General features: G+C 45.1%; 1 protein-coding gene across 1 annotated transcript in view; it reads right to left on the reverse strand.

Annotated features, from left to right (window-relative positions):
• Positions 1-21,797, reverse strand: part of LOC137378264 (bactericidal permeability-increasing protein-like) — a 112,326-nt gene that overhangs the window by 79,270 nt on the left and 11,259 nt on the right. Inside the window, exons 4-6 of the mRNA XM_068048504.1 lie at positions 14,157-14,285; positions 9,550-9,705; positions 1,651-1,714 (exon numbers count right to left, since the gene is read on the reverse strand). Of these exons, the coding sequence (XP_067904605.1) occupies positions 1,651-1,714; positions 9,550-9,705; positions 14,157-14,285 (349 nt within the window). The remainder of the gene's footprint in view (positions 1-1,650; positions 1,715-9,549; positions 9,706-14,156; positions 14,286-21,797) is intronic.

Here is a 21,797-nt window from a genome sequence, read left to right on the forward strand (position 1 = left end):
GCATTTTCTTCTTTGCAAAATTGCCTAAATTATGCTCAGGGTACCTTTCTGATCAGAACCTGGACTATTTGTCAAGTCTTTGTTATACAGCTGCCTGTTCAATCTTAACTTTCAGGGACTCTTCTAGTCTGCACCCCTTCCCCACTTAGATAGACTGCAGTAGGTTTTCTATAGCTTGGGCCTTTTTGCTACATGTACAAACATGAATATCATACAGTCGTACTGCTCCTATGTGTTATGAACAAAAGACATTCTTCTGGAGGCCTTATTGTTTACTTTGACTAACTCAGGTTTATAAATATTTAAACATTCTGTCAATGAAGGAAATAGTTAGCAAATATTTTTTTAGAACAGTTATTAATATTTACACAAAATGCAGTAAATAGCCTATCGAAATTTGATATGATGCTCAGAAGCTAATATAAAAAGGTAAAATTTCTAAGAAGGGTGAGTGATGGAAGATAGAGACTTCAAAATCTCTTGGGGAAGATTGCTTCAATGGAAGATGTTTGCCACATTTATTTGCACAATACTCATTGATCCCAGTATCATATAATTTAGCAGAGGGTAATATTATTTTAAATAATATTGGCATTTGCACAATAAAGTTTGTTCTTCCTCCATTTATTAATAAAATAAAAATCTTCTCATAGACATCCTAGCTGAAATTTGTCCTTTGATAGCATTAGCCAATATCCATGTTTTTCTTACATGTTATTTTTAGGATTTGCCAAACTTATTGAAGCAAGCTGCATGTAATATTTAAAATTAAAAAATACTTATGGTGGTACAGTGGCACAGTGGTTAGCACCGCAGCCTCACAGCTCCAGCGACCCCAGTTTGGTTCTGGGTACTGCCTTTGCGGAGTTTGCAAGTTCTCCCTGTGACCGCGTGGGTTTCCACTGGGTGCTCCGGTTTCCTCCCACAGCCAAAGACTTGCAGGTTGGTAGGTAAATTGGCCATTGTAAATTGCCCCTAGTGTAGGTAGGAGAATGGTGGGGATGTGATAGGGAATATGGGATTAAAATAGGGTTAGTATAAATGGGTGTTGTTGGTCGGCACAGACTCGGTGGGCCGAAGGGCCTGTTCTGGTGCTGTATCTCTCTCTAAAAAAAAGAGTAAAATAATAATGCATTCTTTCATTTTCCACCCCAATTTTCCCTTTTCCTCCTTGCATTTTTCACCATATTTTTATTACATTGAATTACATAGAATCACAGCACAGAAACAGGCTATTCAGCCCAGCTGGTTATGCTAATGTTTATGCTCTGCATGAGCTTCTTTCCATCCTACTTCATCAAACCTGATCAGCATATCCTTCTCTTTCTTTCTGCCTCATGCATTTATCTAACTTCACCTTAAATGAATCTATGCTATTCGCTGCAACTGCTGCTTGTGGTAGCAAGTTCTGTATTCTTAAAAATCTGTAAGAAAACAACTTTGCTCACGTGCTAACATCTAAATTGCTAAATAACATTGAAAATCAAATAAACTGTTCACAAAAAATATTCTTTTTTGTCACAAAATCTTGGAATTGCCATTATATTGTGTTATTTATATTCATAACATATAACGGTGGATAGAGTTCTTGGAGTTGCTCCCAATTCGCACGCGTAACTTTGGTTAAATTAAATATGCTTCATATCATACCTTGTCACTCAGATATCTTCTTAAGGATGGTTCATACCATCTGATGATTAGGTTGTACAACCAGCTGGATATAAAAGAACAATTATGGAATATTAATCAACTGCAAAGTTTTAGAAAATTTTAGGTAAGCAATGTAATTATTATTATTAGCATAATTCTATCCTTTCAGCCTCTATGCACAGTATACAGTCAAGTTGATAAAATCTATGCCCCCAGCCAAGTCCAGTGACTAGTGAAAGAAAGAACAGAAATAAAGACTTGCATTTATAGAGCACCATTCCCATCCTCAGGATGTCCTAAAGTGCTTTACAGTCAATGAAGTACTTTCCGTTTTGCCAGTGCTAATGGCCCTGATGTCTGCCCCATGTAGGGGAAGTGGGAACTCCCATTTTCGATGGACGTTCCTGCCTTCAGCATGTGGAAACAAATGTCCTTAGTGCTGGCAACAACTGGAATAGAGGAGAAAATCATATTTGCTGCACTAGCCACTGGACTTGCCTGGAGTGGGTGAAGTGGGGGAGTCATAAAAATCCTGATTGTAGTGATTTGTGTTGGCAAATATCGAAGTTGTTCAGGATTCCCAAGTGCTAACAGTTGACTTATACAAGTTGTGTCAGTGAAATAACTCCATCTTAAAAGATATTGGCTCCAATTTTCTTCTCTCCCCTGTCTGCATACATGTCAGGTGGAGAATACTCAAGTTCCTGGATTTTCATGATCAGATCATTTGCATAGGCCTGATGTTCTCCATACCCTATGACAGGAGATCCAGGCATTTCCAAAAATATCAGCCAGAATGCCTCCAGCCCCAGTCATAGAGTTATACAGCACAGAAACAGGTCCCTCAGCCCATCGTGTCCGCGCCGGCCATCAAGCACCTAACTATTCTAATCCCATTTTCCAGCACTTGGCCTGTAGCCTTGTATGCTATGGGAAAACATTTCTTCCTATCTAACCTATCAATGCCCCTCATAATTTTGTATACTGATGATTCAATGAAACACTTTGGATAGGAGGGATGACACTTGGCTTTCTAAGCCTTTCTGACTTTGATTTGAGAAAGGGCATGACTTGTCACCAACTTTCTCTGGTTGCCCTGTGTATGGGTGCTAGCCTGGCTGACCTATACCAAGATGAGGATGTTTCCCCCAGTGCATAGGAGAGAAACATTGGAGCCATTGTTGCTGTTAATTCACATTGCTGCAGCTACAATTAAATACTAGGGCTGTAGATAAGGCTTTAAACTAAATAGTTGGGGGGAAGGGGGGAAGGTTCAGTTGCATGGAAACTTAGGAAGTCAAAGTTAAAGGGGAAGGTAGGAGTGCAGGTTAGTGATGAGGCTGATAGTTACCAAAAAATAAAAGGAAGGGACAGGACGTGTGAATGTCATATTGCACCAAGGAATCGTACAAGAGTAGGGAAATTTGATAATAGAACAAACATAAAGGCTTTGTATCTGAATACACGAAGCATTCGGAATAAAATAAATGAGTTAATAGCGCAAATCGAGATGAATGGGTATGATTTAGTGACGATTACTGAGAAGTGGTTGCAGGGAAACCAGGTTTGGGAATTGAATATCAAAGGGTACTCAGTATTTTGGAAGGATAGGCAGGAAGGAAAAGGAGGAGGTGTAGCTTTGTTAGTAAAGGAAGAGATCAGTGCTGTAGTGAGAAATGATATAGGCACTGGAGATCAAGGCATAGAATCAGTCTGGGTAGAAATAAGAAATAGCAAGAGAAAGAAGTCCCCAATGGGAGTAATCTATAGGTCCCCAAACAGTAGTTCTGCAGTTCTTTTTTTCTTTTGGGCCTCCTTATCTCGAGAGACAATGGATACGCGCCTGGAGGTGGTCAGTGGTTTGTGAAGCAGCGCCTGGAGTGGCTATAAAGGCCAATTCTGGAGTAACAGGCTCTTCCACAGGTGCTGCAGAGAAATTTGTTTGTTGGGGCTGTTGCACAGTTGGCTCTCCCCTTGCGCCTCTGTCTTTTTTCCTGCCAACTACTAAGTCTCTTCGACTCGCCACAATTTAGCCCTGTCTTTATGGCTGCCCGCCAGCTCTGGCGAATGCTGGCAACTGACTCCCACGACTTGTGATCAATGTCACACGATTTCATGTCGCGTTTGCAGACGTCTTTATAACGGAGACATGGACGGCCGGTGGGTCTGATACCAGTGGCGAGCTCGCTGTACAATGTGTCTTTGGGGATCCTGCCATCTTCCATGCGGCTCACATGGCCAAGCCATCTCAAGCGCCGCTGACTCAGTAGTGTGTATAAGCTGGGGATGTTGGCCGCTTCAAGGACTTCTGTGTTGGAGATATAGTCCTGCCACCTGATGCCAAGTATTCTCCGAAGGCAGCGAAGATGGAATGAATTGAGACGTCGCTCTTGGCTGGCATACGTTGTCCAGGCCTCGCTGCCGTAGAGCAAGGTGCTGAGGACACAGGCCTGATACACTCGGACTTTTGTGTTCCGTGTCAGTGCGCCATTTTCCCACACTCTCTTGGCCAGTCTGAACATAGCAGTGGAAGCCTTACCCATGCGCTTGTTGATTTCTGCATCTAGAGACAGGTTACTGGTGATAGTTGAGCCTAGGTAGGTGAACTCTTGAACCACTTCCAGAGCGTGGTCGCCAATATTGATGGATGGAGCATTTCTGACATCCTGCCCCATGATGTTCGTTTTCTTGAGGCTGATGGTTAGGCCAAATTCATTGCAGGCAGACGCAAACCTGTCGATGAGACTCTGCAGGCATTCTTCAGTGTGAGATGTTAAAGCAGCATCGTCAGCAAAGAGGAGTTCTCTGATGAGGACTTTCCGTACTTTGGACTTCGCTCTTAGACGGGCAAGGTTGAACAACCTGCCCCCTGATCTTGTGTGGAGGAAAATTCCTTCTTCAGAGGATTTGAACGCATGTGAAAGCAGCAGGGAGAAGAAAATCCCAAAAAGTGTGGGTGCGAGAACACAGCCCTGTTTCACACCACTCAGGATAGGAAAGGGCTCTGATGAGGAGCCACCATGTTGAATTGTGCCTTTCATATTGTCATGGAATGAGGTGATGATACTTAGTAGCTTTGGTGGACATCCGATCTTTTCTAGTAGTCTGAAGAGACCACGTCTGCTGACGTGGTTCTGCAGTGGGGCACATAATAAACCAGGAAATACTGGGGGCTTGTAAGAAAGGTACTGCAATAATCATGGGTGATTTTAATGTGCAAATAGACTGGATTAATCAAATTGGCAAGGGTAGCCTCGAGAGAGAGTTAATTGTAGGTATTAGAGATTGTTTTTTGGAGCAATATGTTGTGGAACTAACCAGGGAGCAGGCTACTCTAAATTTGGTATTGTGTAATGAGGTGGGATTAATTAATGATCTCATAGTTAAGTATCCTATAGGGAAGAGTGTCATAGCATGCTAGAATTTCAAATTCAGTTTGAGGGCGAGAAACTGGAGTCCCACACTAGCGTTCTGGAGTTAAACAAAGGTAATTACATAGGCATGAGGACAGATTTGGCCCTAGTGGACTGGGCAGGACGACTAAAAGGTAGGACAGTTGATGAGCAGTGGCAGATGTTTAAAGAGATATTCAATTCCTCCCAAATAAAATATATTCCAGACAGGAAGAAAAATTCTAAGAGGGGGAGAAACGTCCATGTCTAAGCAAGGAAATTAAGGATAACATAAAGACAAAAACTAAGGCATACCATATTGCAAAGGTCAGTGGTAGGCTGGAAGATTGGGAAACTTTTAAAGATCAACAAAGGGCTACGAAAAAAGTAATAAAAAGAGCAAAGGTAAATTATGAAAAAAAACTAGTGCAAAATATAAAAACGGATAGCAAAAGCTTTTATAAGTATATAAAAAATAAGAGAGTAGCTAAAGTGAATGTTGGTCCTTTGGAGGATGAGACTGGGGAGTTAGTAGAGGGGAACACAGAAATGGCAGAGGCACTAAATCAGTATTTTGCCTCAGTTTTCACGGTGGAAGACACTAGTACCATCCCAATAGTAACAGGAAATGCAAAGGTTATAGAAAGAGAGGAACTTAGAAAAATCATCATCACTAGGGAAAAAGTACTGAGAAAACTATCGGGATTGAAGGCAGACAAGTCCCCAGGGCCTGATGGCCTACACCCTAGGGTCTTAAAGGAAGTGGCAGCAGAGATAGTGGATCCATGGGTTATAATATTCCAAAATTTCCTGGATATGGGAAAGGTTCCAGTGGATTGGGAAAAAGCTAATATAACGCCCTTATTCAAAAAGGGAGGGAGGCAGAAAGTAAGAAACTACAGACCAGTTAGTTTAACATCTGTCGTTGGGAAATTGATAGAATCCATTATTAAGGAAGTAATAACAGGACATTTAGAAAGTCAAAAGGCAATCCATCAGTGTCAGCATGGTTTTATGAGGGGTAAATCGTGTTTGACTAATTTGCTAGAGTTCTTTGAAGCTGTAGCAAGCAAAGTGGATAATGGGGATCTGGACTTCCAGAAGGCATTTGATAAGGTGCTGCACAAAAGGTTAATACACAAGGTAAGATCACATGGGATTAGGGGCAAGTTATTAGCTTGGATAGAGGATTGGCTAACCAACAGAAAACAGAGAGTTGGGATAAATGGTTGGCAAGATGTAACAAGAGGGGTGCCACAGGGTTCAGTCCTTGGGCCCCAACTATTTACAATCTATATCAATGACTTGGATGCAGGGATAGAAGGTACTATAGCCAAATTTGCAGCTGACACTAAAATAGGTGGGACAGTAAGTTGCAATAAAGAAATAAGAAATTTACAAATGGATATGAATAGGTTAGGTGAATGGGCCAAAATTTGGCAGATGGAGTTAACGTGGATAAGTGTGAGGTTATCCACTTTGGTCGGAAGAATAGAAAGGCAAATTATTATCTAAATGGACAGAAACTTCAGAATGCTTTGGTGCAGAGGGATCTGGGTGTCCTCGTGCATGAATCGCAGAAAGCTAGTATGCAGGTCCAGCAGATAATAAGGAAGGCAAATGGAATTTTGGCATTTATTGTTAAAGGAATAGAATATAAAAGTAGGGAAGTGTTGCTGCAACTGTACAAGGCATTAGTGAGACCGCACCTGGAGTATTGCGTACAGTTTTGGTCCCCTCACTTGTGAAGGGATGTAGTTGCATTGGAGGCAGTTCAGAGGAGGTTCACTAGATTGATTCCACGGATGAGGGGTTTATCTTATGAAGAGAGATTGAGCAGTTTAGACCTTTACTCTCCAGAGTTTAGACGAATGAGAGGAAATCTAATTGTGGTATATAAGAAGATTAAGGGGATAGACAAAGTAGACGTAGAGAGGATGTTTCCTCTAGTGGGGCAATCTAGAACGAGAAGTCATAGTTTTAGGATAAGGGGTAGCAGATTTAAAACAGAGATGAGGAGAAATTACTTCTCTCAAAGGGTCGTGAGTCTGTGGAATTCACTACCCCAGAGTATGGTGGATGCCGGAACATTGAGTAAATTTAAGGAGGAGATAGAGAGATTTTTAATTAGTAATGCGTTGAAGTGTTATGGAGAACGGGCAGGAAAGTGGAGTCGAGGCTGAGATAAGATCAGCCATGATCGTATTGAATGGCGGAGCAGGCATGAGGGGCTGAATTGCTTACTCCTGCTCCTAGTTCTTATGACCTTATGACCTTAATTCCTCTAACTTTGTCACCCATAATAGAAAGCTAAATGATTGTGAAAAGTTTCAGTGCAAAACTGTTTGACAAACTACCTTTTGTTTGCCCACACATATGGTAATCATATTGAAAACATAATAGGCTGATTTTCCTGTTCCCTCCACCCCATCCCCCCTTGTCTGAGCACTGTAGAGGCGGAGAGCACTTTGGGGCAATCCACTTGCCCACTTCTCTGTGTTTTCCCAATATTTGGTGGCCAGGTCTGTAATATGGCTCGGTTGCACTGGCTCATCCTAGTAAGGTCATGCACTGTGAATTGGGGACAGACGCCCTGAGAGGCCTGCTCAGATCTCCATTCTCAGTGAGGTCCGAGCTTCTGGCCTATTGCCTTGGGACATTATTGGAAATGATTGTCCCCTCAGACACAACCACAAGAAATTAAGGTGGAGGTGGGGAATGCCCCCTTCTGCCTTATTACCATGGCAGCATTGGCCTATGACTATTGACGGTGCATGCCTTGCTCTGTCTTCTTGGGGAAAGCCCAAGAAATTCAGAACAACTTAATGGGGGTGGAGACCTGGGGCTGGATTTTACCAGTCGGGGATAGATTGGGAAGCAGAAAGGCTGGCAAATGGTGCGGGAAGGTGACGGGTAGCATGCCTATTGTCTTCCCACAACCATGTCATCTTGCCAGTGGTGGGAAAGGTGGCAGACAGCCTGCCTCCCCGCAGTCCAATTGAGCCACTTAAGTGGCAAATTAAAGGGTCTTTTCCCACATCCCCTGGCATTTTACCAGTGCTCGGGGGGCCCTCCGCCATGTGGGGAGACTATTGGATAAACCCTGTCAGCCATTCAGCAGGCTCCTGGGGTGGGGAGGGCCCTCCTGATCAGACACTCTTTGGCCCATGGAGGGGCCTCCCGGCGGCAATGGCTGTCCCCATGGCAACGGTGCCGCCTACACTCAGTGACCTCCCATCCTGACTGACCCCGGTGCTCCCCTTTGAGGGCACATGGCCATCGATGTGCCCTCATTCTGCAGGTGCAGCCCCAGCAGTGGCCACTGCTACAAGTGGCGCTGCTGAGGCTGGTGATCCTGGCCCTCTGATTTGCCGGCAGCTCTAAGCTGGTGGGCCACCGTGCTTAGTAGGGATGGCAGCCTGGCGGCAGCCCCGGCTCCCACTAACTGCTGAAGCGGGTCGTCCCCACCCCGCTATTGGCCTGAGCGGCCTGTCACTCCATAAAATCCAGCTCCTGGGGTTAAGTGTGACCATCTAATTTTCCCGACTTTTACAACTGAGAAAAACTAATATTTTTGGAAACTGACCAGAAGAAAATCAGCGTCAATTTCTTCACGTGCACATGATGTAATTCTGATGAAAGGGATGAGTGGCTTTCTTCCTCGCCAACCAAAAAATAAATGTTTAATTTTTTTGGCTGCAGTGTCCTTTTGAGAGTTGAAAGGATTGACAAGTGTAATAAATAGATCAATCTTTTTATTAAATTAAGAACCTGGGTGAAGAGCTAAGAATCCATGCTGGACACTACCGAGAATGAAAAGAATAGAAGATAAGACAACAAGTAATCATTATGTGGAGCCAAACTTGGGTTTTATAAGGGTTCAGATGATAAAGAGTAGAGAAGAGAGTGGTTGGGGGGTGGGCGGGGAATAAAGAGCTCCATAGTTCTGAAATCTGGGAATGTATGATTTACAATAAGAATTGGCGCAATAAGTCTCTATATCAACTTTAAGTTGCAGAAAAGGACAATATATTTAGAGTTTCGAAAGAATAGGAGAAGAAAGTTCAGAGTAGCATGAGCATATTAGTCTTTAAAATCACAGAAAGACCAGGAAAACTGCAGTGAAGTGAAAAGTTGGATAGGGCAGGGTAGTCAAAATGATGAATGGGATCATCAGAACTTAGAGATGATAAATGTGGATCAGTCTTGCAAAAATCTAATGCAACTTGTGATTGAAGTTCATCCTTGCTAGCCTCACTGACAAATGTTTTTCAATGCACACTCTAAATCTCAAAGAGCATGTGCATGGTCAGGTTATACAGTCGCAGACATTGGGCGCATGTGTGTAACCTGACTATGAAATTTGGAATAAAAACAGAAAATGCTGGAAATACTCAACGGGTCTGGCAACATTTGGAATATCATAATGCAAACACTGGTATTTACTCAACAAATAACAAAATATGAAGGAAAAATGCAGTATAAAAGTGTGAGAAAGAGCAGTTACCCAGCTTTTCCTGAAACATAAATTTGGAGTTTTGAAATGTAACTTGCACAGTCCGTTATTGATACTGTAGGCCTGCCCGTATTAGCTTTGCCAAACTTAAGGTAAAATGAGATGGCGATGTTGCTGATCTGTGCCTTTACAGTACCGTGAGTCCTGCTGCAGAAAAAAAATCCAATATAAGTTAAAATTTGTAAATGCCAAATGTTAATTGATGCTGGAACTGAATGCTCAAAATGTTAATTCTTGCAGGTTAACAGGCCAAGCAATAAACAAACTTAATTACTCTGATGGATAAATCATTAAATTATGTTTGCAGAAAGATAATAATATCCTGACATTAATATCTTTCTTTACAAGCTATGTGTGCTGTTGTGCTCTCAGGTTACCTGTGAACTTCAGAGACTTCAAAGGCTATAAAATTAAAAGAATTCCCTTGACATTAAATCACAGCTCTGTTTATTCAGCTTGATTTATATCTGTAGACTTTGTTTTGTTCATTCATGGGACGTGGGCGTCGCTGGCTAGGCCAGCATTTATTGCCAATCCCTAATTGCTCTTGAAGAAGGTGGTGGTGAGCCGCCTTCTTGAACTGCTGCAGTCCATGTGGGGTAGGGTCACCCACAGTGCTGTTAGAAAGGGAGGTCCAGGATTTTGACCTAGCGACAGTGAAGGAACAGTGATATAGTTCCAAGTCAGGATGGTGTGTGGCTTGGAGGGAAACTTGCAGGTGGTGGTGTTCCCACCCATTTGCTGCCTTTGTCCTTCTAGGTGGTAAAGGTCGTGGGCTTGGAAGGTGCTGTCGAAGGAGCCTTGGAGATTTGCTGCAATGCATCTTGTAGATGGTACACAGTGCTGCCACTGTGAGTCAGTGGTGGAGGGAGTGAATGCTTGTGGATGGGGTGCCAATCAAGTGGGCTGCTTTGTCCTGGATGTTGTCGAGCTTCTTGAGTGTTGTTGGAGCTGCACCCATCCATGCAAGTGGAGAGTATTCCATCACACTCCTGACTTGTAGATGGTGAACAGGCATTGGGGAGTCAGGAGGTGAGTTACTTGCCGCAGGATTCTTATCCTCTGACCTGCTCTTGTAGCCATGGTATTTATATGGATACTCCAGTTCAGTTTCTGGTCAATGGTAGCCCCCAGGATGTTGATAGTGATCGTAATGCCATTGAATGTCAAGGGGAGATGGTTAGATTCTCTCTTGTTTCAGATGGTCATTGCCTGGCACTTGTGTGGCGTGAATGTTACTTGCCACTTATCAGCCCAAGCCTGGATATTGTCCAAGTCTTGCTGCATTTCTACACGGACTGCTTCAGTATCTGCGGAGTCGCAAATGGTGCTGAACATTGTGCAATCATTAGCGAACATCCCCACTTCTGACCTTATGATTGAAGGAAGTTCATTGATGAAGCAGCTGAAGATGGTTGGGCCTAGGACACTACCCTGAGGAACTCCTGCAGTGATTTCCTGGAGCTGAGATGATTGACCTCCAACAACCACAACCATCTTCCTTTGCGCTAGGTATGACTCCAGCCAGCGGAGGGTTTTCCCCCTAATTCCCATTGACCTCACTTTTGCTAGGGCTCTTTGATGCCATACTTGGTCAAATGCTGCCTTGATGTCAAGGGCGGTCACTCTCACCTCACCTCTTGAGTTCAGCTCTTTTGTCCATGTTTGAACCAAGGCTGTAATGAGGTCAGGAGCTGAGTGGCCCTGGTGGAACCCAAACTGCACATCACTGAGTAGGTTATTGCTAAGCAAGTGCCACTTGATGGCACTGTTGATGACACCTTCCATCACTTTACTGATGATTGAGAGTAGGCTGATGGGGCGGTAATTGACCGGGTTGGACTTGTCCTGCTTTTTGTGTACAGGACTTGCCTGGGCAATTTTCCACATTGCCAGGTAGATGCCAGTGTTGTAGCTGTACTGGAACAGCTTGGCTAGGGTGCAGCAAGTTCTGGAGCACAGGTTTTCGGTACTGTTGCCGGAATATTGTTAGGGCCCATAGCCTTTGTAGTATCTGGTGCCTTTAGTCATTTCTTGATATCATGCAGAGTGAATCGAATTGGCTGAAGTCTGGCATCTGTGATGCTGGGGACTTCAGGAGGAGGCCGAGATGGTTCATCAGCTCGGCACTTCTGGCTGAAGATTGTTGCAAATGCTTCAGCCTTATCTTTCGCACTGATGTGCTGGGCTCCCCCATCATTGAGGATGGGGATATTTGTGGAGTCACCTCCTCCAGTTAGTTGTTTAAATGTCCACCACCATTCACGGCTGGATGTGGCAGGACTGCAGATCTTAGATCTGATCCGTTGGTTATGGGATCGCTTAGCTCTGTCGATCGCATGCTGCTTATGCAGTTTGGCATGCAGATAGTCCTGAGTTGTAGCTTCACCAGGTTGACACCTCATTTTGAGGTATGCTTGATGCTGCTCCTGGCATGCCCTCCTGCACTCTTCATTGAACCAGTGTTGTTCTCCCGGCTTGATGGTAATGGTAGAGTGGGGGAGATGCTGGGCCATGAGGTTACAGATTGTGGTTGAGTACAATTCTGCTGCTGCTAATGGCCCACAGCGCCTCATAGATGCCTAGTTTTGCATTGCTAGATCTGTTCGAAATCTATCCCATTTAGCACGGTGATAGTGCCACACAACACGATGGAGGGTATCCTCAATGTGAAGGCGGGACTTTATCTCCACAAGGACAGTGCGGTGGTCACTGCTACCAATACTGTCATGGACAGATGCATCTGTGGCAGGCAGATTGGCGAGGATGAGGTCAAGTATGTTTTTCCCTCTTGTTGGTTCCCTCACCACCTGCCGCAGACCCAGTCTAGCAGTTATGTCCTTTAGGACTCGGCCAGCTCGGTCAGTAGTGGTGCTACCGAGCCACTCTTGGTGATGGAATTGAAGTCCTCCACCCAGAGTACATTTTGCGCCCTTACCACCCTCAGTGCTTCCTCCGAGTGGTGTTCAACATGGAGGAGTACTGATTCATTAGTTGTGGGGGGGGTGGGGGGGTGGGCGGGTGGTGCAGTAGGTGGTAATCAGCAGGAGGTTTCCTTGCCCATGCCATGAAACTTCATGGGGTCCAGAGTTGATGTTGAGGACTCCCAGGTCGACTCCCTCTCGACTGTATATCTCTGTGCCGCCACCTCTGCTGGATTTGTCCTGTCCATGGGGCAGGACATACGTGGATATTGTGATGGCGGTGTCTGGGACATTGTCTGAGAGGTATGATTCCGTGAGTATGACTCTTGTCAGGTTGTTGCTTGATTAGTCTGTGGGACAGTTCTCCAAACTTTGGTACAAGCCCCCAGATGTTAGTAAGGAGGACTTTGCAGGGTCGACAGGGCTGGATTTGCTGTTGTCGTTTGTGGTGCCTAGGTCAATGCCGGGTGGTCCATCCAGTTTCATTCTTTATTGACTTCGTAGCAGTTAGATACAACTGAGTGGCTTGCTTGGCAACTTCAGAGGGCATTTAAGAGTCAACCACATTGCTGTGGGTCTGGAGTCACATGTAGGCCAGACCAGATAAGGACAGCAGATTTCCTTCCCTACATTAGTGAACCAGATGTTTTTTTTTACAACAATCGACAATGGTTTCATGGCCATCATTAGGTTTTATTTCCAGATTTATTAATTGAATTCAAAGGATTCAAACCCATGTCCCCAGAACAATACCCTGGATCTCTGGGTTACTAGTCCAGTGACAATACCACTATGCCACTGCTTCCCTATGGACTGAACATTTGTGAAATATGACAGATTGTTGCAGCTAAAATTCCTGTGATACATCTGGCGGTTTCTGTAAACATGGGCCGAAAATCTGCAGGAGAGGGTGTGGTGGGCAGTATCTGGCAAAAGGCTGGGATGTGCTCACCTTGACCTGTGGCATTGATGCTGCCAAAACTGCTTGGGCTATGGGGAAGTCCCTTCAGTTAACTGCCAATGGTAGCTGACTAAACCATGGGTGTGTATCAAGGGTTGCCCACGGTCCCCCCAGAGGTTGGAAAACTCTGTCCATGCTCCACCCACAAACAAATTCACTTTGCAAGGAGGTTGCATCTAAATAAGTTTATTTTCAGAAAAGTAATTCTTTTCATCAGGAATCAAGGCCACATTCCGGCTTGGATCACTAGATGGGCCCACTTTTGTATCACCATATCACCACCAAAGACCTGCTGGGGGTCAGTTGGGCTGGGGACTGCAGCCCCATTGCCTTCCACATCAGTGGCCTTCTTGGGGCCTTATTGACTTTACCCGCTCACAATGCGACACAAAAAATGCTGGATCAGACTGTCATGGCATATTTGGATCCTGAGCTAACTATGGCCCTTCTGCCATACTTCTGCCAGATTTTTAGACCCATAACCTGTTTGCGATGAACACAAATATGTGGAAAGAAAATGCAAACTCTAAATGGAAATGAGGCATTGCTCAAATCTGGTGTATTCAGAGTTTGTTTCTGGTGTATTTGGAATGACTTAATTCTACAATAAGACTGTAAATAGGTCTCCAAAATGAGTCCCAAAGGGTACCAGTCGAGATAAATGATTCAAATAATACTGCTGTAACTTATTTTCTGAAGTAAGGAGTACTTACAAAATATTTGATATGATCTGCCAGTTACCATTCGTCTCAATGTAGCCATTAGACATAGCAACTTTTAATCCGATGTTAGGGACTAAGGTGATACTCATATCTGGCAAGTTCACGTTACTAATGGTAATCCTGGAAAAAAAAAGTCTGCTGAATGAATTATGTTTATAATTTGAACAATAAGGGTATGCAGTATCCTGAGCCTACAACATGAAAGATTTCCATTTCAGATACTTCAGTGATGCTGGCCAAGAAAAAACATGCATCTGTGCACATGTGAATAAATTCACTCATGTACACTCACATACTTACATAGATTGATATATATATTATAAGTTCAGTTCCAATGTTCAAGTGATGCATTTTCATAGGATTCATGTACTGTGTAAAATGAGTGGCCGATTCTATCAGCTACCTGCTGGACGCATTAGGTTAAAATTACACCCTAAATCTTGGATGAATCGCAACTTCCTTCAGTGAGTATTGGGAAGAGTTAAATTATTATTTTTGCCACTTAACATAAACCCTGCTCTAATACTAACAATGTCATTTGCTACTTTCTCAGTCTGAACAAAACTTGGCCTGGACCTTTGCAACATTGCCTGTCTCATCCCTCCCAAAGCTCTTTTTCACTATTGTTGCCTCCAAATCTAATCCATCAGTCCACCACCTTCGTTATTCACTCTCTATAAGCTCCAATTTATTGAAAACGTAGCTGCCTGCAGCCTGGCCTGTTTATACATTGGAACATTTGGTATGCTAAAGGCACTATATAATTGCAAGTTATTATGCTTTTAGTTTGTTACAATAGATGATGTTTTGTTGATGTTTCATCTTTCAAATGATATGGTTCTAATTAATTTTTTCATCAAAAATTGTCATTTAAATTGTTATACCTGAGTATAAACAACTTTAAGGCAATAGAACGGTTATACATGACAAATAATATCAAAGCAAAATACTACAGATGCTGGAAATCTGAAATAAAAAGAGAAAATGGTGACAATACTCAGCAGGTCAGGCAGCATCTGTGGGTAGAGGAACAGAGTTAACAGGCTGGATTTTGAGCTCCACCCGGAACAGGGAAGGCAGGAGGACAGGTGCTAAAAATAGTGCTGCCGGCCAGCATACTGGTTTCCTGGCTCCAACCCGCCCCAGGGCTATTTATCCAGAGACAGGATGGGTGGATGGGGAGTGAATGGGCAGCAGTGCTATCTGCCTGCACTGAGTGCTGCAAACAGTGGGCCTGTTAACGGCCGCTTAAGGCCAATTGAAGGAGGCTGACTGGGCTTTTCGGTAGCTGCAGCAGCTGTAGGCTGCCATGTAGAGGGGCTCCCCCATCACAGCGACTGGGCTGAAAAGACCTTCTTTTATTTTATATTTCAAAAAGTTAGCTAGAGATCGCCTCCATTTTGAAGCACCCTCTCCCTCACTTACCTGTCATTGCATTCTGCTGCTGCTTTCAAGCTGGAAGGCCTCTGACTGGCCCTCCAGCTTCGAGAGCCTGCTGTCCATCCTTAATAAGATGGCAAGTTCACCCTCTGGCCATTAATTGGCCACTCCAGAGAAAATCCCATTGAGCCTGACACGGGGTTCAGAAGTCCACAAGGAAAATCCAGTCCAACGTTTCAGGCCGATCACCTTTCATCAGAACTATTAGTATACTAATCCATGCACAATTAAATAATCACAGTTTATAAAACTCTTTGTGCTGCATTTTGTGCTGGATGTGGGCCTCCTGGCCTGGGCTGAAAAGGTTATGAAGGGATTTGACAGGGCAGACATAGAGAAGATGTTTCCACTTGCAGGGGAGACCAGAACTAGGGGCTATGAATCTCAGACGGTGCCTAATAAATCCAATAGGGAATTCAGGAGAAACGTCTTTTCCCAGAGAGTGGTTGGAATATGGAACTTGCTACCACAAGGAGTTGTTGCGACAAATAGCATTGATGCATTTAAGGGGAAGCTGGATAAACACATGTGCGAGAACGGAATAGAACGATATATTGATGGTATTAGATGAAGACGGGTGGGAGAAGATTTGTGTGGAGCATAAACATAAGCAGGGACCCGTGGGCTGAATGGCCTGTTTCAGTGTTGTAAATACTATGTAATACTATGAGCTGGATCTAGTTCTCCCCCAGGCGTCGGGTTCCGTGGTGGGCAGGGCCCGAAGGCAGCTGAGGATGAGACCCGCCACAGACCTTGATGCGTGAGGGCCCAGCCTGATCCCCCAGCGGCGGCGAGGCTTTGTGGCAGCAACCCCCCCACCCCCGCCGCTGTGCAATGGGACCTCAATTAAAATATTCAAATCAATAAATTGAATACATTTAAATAGACTTACCTGCAATCTTGAGAGCCTGCTACGATCTTCAGCACGGTGGCCAGCACTCCCATGCCTTCAAATCCTTGTTCAGGGAAACATGGCACCTCACTGGTGGGGAGGTGGAGGAGGTAAGATTTTCAATGTGGGTTGGGGGGAATGGGGTCAAATAAATATAATGGGTGTAGGGGATGGTGGGAAGGGTTGATCTTTAAACTTTGTGCAGTTTGTGGGGGGAAGGTCAGATGTAAAAGGTAAGTGTTTTGGGGGGAAGGGCAAATAGTTACTGTAATTGTTATTGGGAGGTGGGAAAGGGGCGTTATTAATTTATTTAATTTTGGGGGTTCCTTCTTTAAAAATTTAAATGTGCTGGCAGAGCTGGCTGCCCTTTAAAAATGGTGCCAGCGCCTGTGGATAGGCAGTTGACGCCATTGCTGGGGACAGACAGCCCGCCCCTCCACCTGATTGGGCGGAGCTGGCGGCTCTGGCCATTTAAATGAACCACCGCGCGGGAGATTGTGGTGGCTCTTTGGCATGTGGCCCTGCTGAGATCAGTGGTGAGCTCTTAAAGGCCAGCTCTATGTAAACTATATAGAGTGGATTTAAAATGGATTGTTAATAATGTTTAAAATAATAATACCAGACAGTTTAAAACTATAAATATGGTCAAGTCTTCTTTAGCTTTTTCTGTATAGCCAGGTCTCTCTGGAAAATAAAAATTCTCCCCAAACATAAACACCTTGGGTTGAATTTTTACCTTGGAAATGGGATTAAGGAGCCTGGTCTACTTTTGCGTCAGAAACCCACCTCCGGTGGGAAATTGATTAAAGTCCTGATTTACACATGGAGAAGCCCTTAATTGGTATGGAGACGGGTTTCCTGTCCAATTAGAGCCAGTGGGGACAGAATGGAGGTGTGTCAGGTGAAGTGGGGGGCTGATTTAGATGCCCCAAAGCAGCCATTACTGAGGCTACTGGCTGTCCGGAAGAAAACTGTGCATCGTGCCAAAGCCTGCTACTCATCCAAGGGGAGGTGTGATGATGCAGGAGAAGCCGAAGGACCAGCACCCGGGGCAGGGATGCCCCTTGCTTCATTGATGCGGTCCTCAATGTCTTTTGGAGGTCATGAGGGAGAGGAAGGAGGTCCTTTTTCTGGAGGGTGGCAGGAGGAGGCCACCAACTGACATCAAAGAAGATCTGTCTCGAGATTGCTGCTGCTGTGAATGGCAGGTGAGACATGGAGATCCTGAAACCAGTGCTGGAAAAGATTAGACTGGCTCACATGCTCTGGTAAGGTGAGTGCGAACCCCATCTCTCCAGACAGGTCTCAGGGCTTACACCCTCCAGCAACCACAACATCTGAGGAGCCTCAAGGTGCATGCTGTTCCTGAACATGGGAAGGGTGCATGCCCAGGCTATTTACTGACTCCTCATAATGGCTTACAGCCATAGTGCTGATGAAGACCTGTTACCACTGTGACACGCATATCCTAATGGATAGGAGCAAATGACATTGGACACAGATGACAGTGGTGCCTTATCTCTTTTGTCCTTGCAGGAGAAATGTGCTCACAACGTAAGGGAGAGGGATCAGATGAGAGGAGGGTGCCCTTCCTCTATTGAATCACTCCCATGGAGGAGGCCTTGGACATAGCCGGGAAATTGGTGGAGAAGGCAGTTGGGCTTGGTGAGACTATAGTTCCTGTTGCACCTGGTAATTTCAGAGAGCAAAGTAGTCATTAAGGGGTGCAGAGCACTCCATCCCGTCCGATAGTCAATCCCTCACTGTGTAACATTGGCTAGACTGAGCACTGCTAGGCTATCATCTCTTCTGTCTCCAACAGGTGCAGACGCCTAACCCAGGGCACGCTCTCCCTCAACCTCCACAGGACCTGAGCTTTATGAGGGATAAGAAGAAGAAGCACTGTCACACCTTATGAGTGCACCAGTGCAGATACTCTCACCTCGGTGGGTCCTGGTGTGCGTGTAGATATGGTGGCACAGGGTGATGATCACAGCACTAGTGGGCAGGAGGAGGTGCCAGAGCCAGAGGGAGCTGTGGTCAGTTCAATTCAGAGGACAGAGGACAGACAGGGTGCAGGGCCTCAGGAGTCACTCAATAGAAGGCTCTATCTTTAACAGCAGAAGGAAATGTGTAGGGTTTTGGGAAGAGGATGGAGGAATCCATCTAGCTCATGTGTGCCACCATGGGTCAGGGCTATGAGCACATGAGCTCCTCCATATAGAGAGTGGCCAAACTCTTGGAGACCAATACGTGGCAGCATTCGGAGTGCATGCAGGAATTGCACACTGACGTATTAAGTGGGTCACTGTTGTGTCTTCCTGCTGTCTCTGGCAACTGTTTTCCTCTCTATACACTTAATAGTGATTAGATGTTCCAGACTGCATCCTCCATCCATGTGTTAGCACAGCTATCTCAGACTTCCTTCCAGGCCATGCCCTTCAACCTGGGTCAGAGGGGCTTAGTTGAAACTTAGCTGAATCAGGAGATCCCTGACATTCATTGCCTCCTTATGAGCCCTTTGCACCCTGAGCTGTGCCCGGCCAGCTCTCTGTGCAGCAGGGACACATCTCTGTTCTGTGATACCTTCCTCTGGCTCCACTTGCTCCTCCTCTCGCCTCCTGCTCCTGCTCTTCCCCTGATGAGCTGTCTCCTTTTAGGGCCTCACCATTATCAAGGTCCACACGTCTCTGGAGGGCCATGTCATGGAGAGTGCAGCAGACCACCATAATGACCAAAAGCCTTGCAGGAGGGTATTGGAGGGTGCCACTTGACCGATCCAGACACCAGAATTGCATCTTCAGTGCCTGCTCAATGGTTGTCCCATTGAGCAGATGGCTCTGATTGTATCACCTCTGTGCTTCTGAATGGGGCTCCCATAATGGGATGAGTAGCCATGTTTTCAAGGGACAGCCCTTGACCCCTAGGATCCATCCACACACTCTGGGGTTTAGAGTAAAGATCCGCGGCAGTCTGGACTAGTGGAAGATGAAGGAGTCATGGCACTGCCAGGATTGCAAGTGCAAACATGGAGGAAGCTCTTTTTGTGATCACAGGCCAGTTCAAGGTTGAGGGAGTGGAGGCCCTTCCTGTTGATGAATCTCGGTGACTGGTCAGTCAGTGCCTTGATGCCACATGGGTGCAATCGATAATGCCCTACATCGAGGGGAATCAAGCGATGGTGGTGAAACCCATTGCTCAATGTCCCTGCAAGTCCGTGTCTGTCATGAACTGAATGCACTGTTCAGCTGTGGCAAAGAGGGTCTCAGTGACCAGTGAGATACAGTGGTGTGCTGCCACCTGCAAGATCCCAATAAGGTCTGCAGCAGATTCTTGGAAGAAGCCAGAGCAAAAAAGGTTCAAGGCCACAGTGACTTTGATGACCACTGCAGGGCATGGCAACCAGAGCTGCGAGGTGTGAGGTCTTTGGCGACGAGGTCACAGAGACCTGTGATTATCTGCCTGGAGAGACACAGTCTCCTGTGGCAGTGGGTCTCAGTCATCTCCAGGTAGCTCCATTTTTGGCAGTAGATTCTGTCCTGAGGGAATGGCTTTGTGTCCTTCCTGCCCCTCTTTCCTCTCCTGTACCCTCTTGCTGCTTGGGGTTCTGTCTTTTCTACAGAGGGTATTGTTCGTCATTGCCAGTGGGCCCAAAATCCTCTGGGTTGGTGGCTGCTCAACTATCCTTGGAAATCTTGCCTCTTGCTCCTCTACCCCAATAATGCCAGGAGGTGACAGCCCTGTTCAATGCCTGGGCATGATTGCCCACTCTCCCTGCCACCTTCGCAGTGCCAAGGGCACTCCTTTAGCAAGAGCTGAATCCCCCTTTGCCTCACTGACCCTTTTATAGGGTTGAGGTGATGTCCTGGGGCAGCCATGAGTAGCTCTCCATTGAGTATCCACCTCCCCTCACCTGATCTGTTTCAGAAGGCGCATGTTACCTGTGCACCTTGTCATGCAGACCCCCCCCACAACCCTGCCGAGAATGAGGCACATTAATTTTGTCAGATGATCATTGATTTGTAAACTGTTGCTGAAGTGAAGAATGGACCTGTTAAAAAAAAAATCACCAGGCCCTTGGCTGGAAAGACATTTGCATATTAACAGACAGTGCTTGTGAAGGACAAAGGGGCTATTCGCTGCTCCAATTTAACCCACAATGGACTTTGAGCACCAGCTATTGTGTGTAAGAGGAGACATTCCAGGGTCGGCGAAGACCAGAGAATCCACAAACAGACTTGTTCAGACCAACTAGTCACATGACTAACCTACTTAGCAACCTGGGTTTTTCTGAATTGTACAAACAGTTTGAACTCAGAGTGTCTGTTTGCTCTTGGATTGAAAAGACCTCTCCTGGCTGGCTCTCCACAGCCTCTGATGTCTTCTCCCATCTCTTTCTCATGGAACTCCAAATCCACTGAAGGCACATGAACCCCAAGAGAGAAAATTCTCCTACAATGATCAAGGTTTAAGAAGAATACTGTGTCCCAACAAAAAGCAAGATCTACCTACAATCAAGGACTCTACAGTGAGCTCTAAGAACGGTAACAAAAACCCTCTTCAGAGATTGCTTCAAACTTTTCCACTTTATTTCTTCTGCTCTTTTCTGTCTCTATCTGCATGTATGTATGCGCATGCATGCTAGCGTGAGCACGTCGTGCATCCGTAGGCATTAACCGAATTAGTGTTTAAGTTTTAGTTTAATAAATTTCAACCTTTCTTCTTTAAACCTAAGAAAACCTGTTTGTGCTGGTTTCTTTGCCTCATAATTGGAAAGCAGTGAACAAGGATTCACCAAGGGGAGCGAAAAACAAAGTGTATTTAAAATTAAACCCTGTTACGGTAAGACCAGTGAAGGCTGAGAAGGACCCCTAGACCCCTTTCTCACCGGTCATAAAAATTTTATGACCTCTTTAAAAATTTGAATTTGAATCCCTGTCAGGCTCTTAATGGGCTTTTCAATAATGTAATTGGCTTTAATTGAGAGGAGAGTGGATTCCTGTCCTGCCCTTACCCCACCTTGGTGATTATTGTTGGTACTGGTATCGATGCCTTGAAATTGACACACCACCCAATGCCGATATTTTCGGGAGCCGCCCTGCCTCCGTTCCCACAAATTCAGCTGCTTATATTTGTTGAATTTGGTGTACGGGATAGTGTGCCAAAATTTGCAGGCAACACAAAAATAAAAAATGGGAACTATGAAGAGAACTGTGAGCAAATTCAGGAGGGTATAGGCTGGTTTGTAGATTGGGCAGGTAGATGTCATGCAATTTAATGAAGAGGAATATAACATTTTG

Source organism: Heterodontus francisci, chromosome 16 (assembly GCF_036365525.1).
Source record: "Heterodontus francisci isolate sHetFra1 chromosome 16, sHetFra1.hap1, whole genome shotgun sequence".
Classification (NCBI taxonomy): Eukaryota; Metazoa; Chordata; class Chondrichthyes; order Heterodontiformes; family Heterodontidae; genus Heterodontus; species Heterodontus francisci.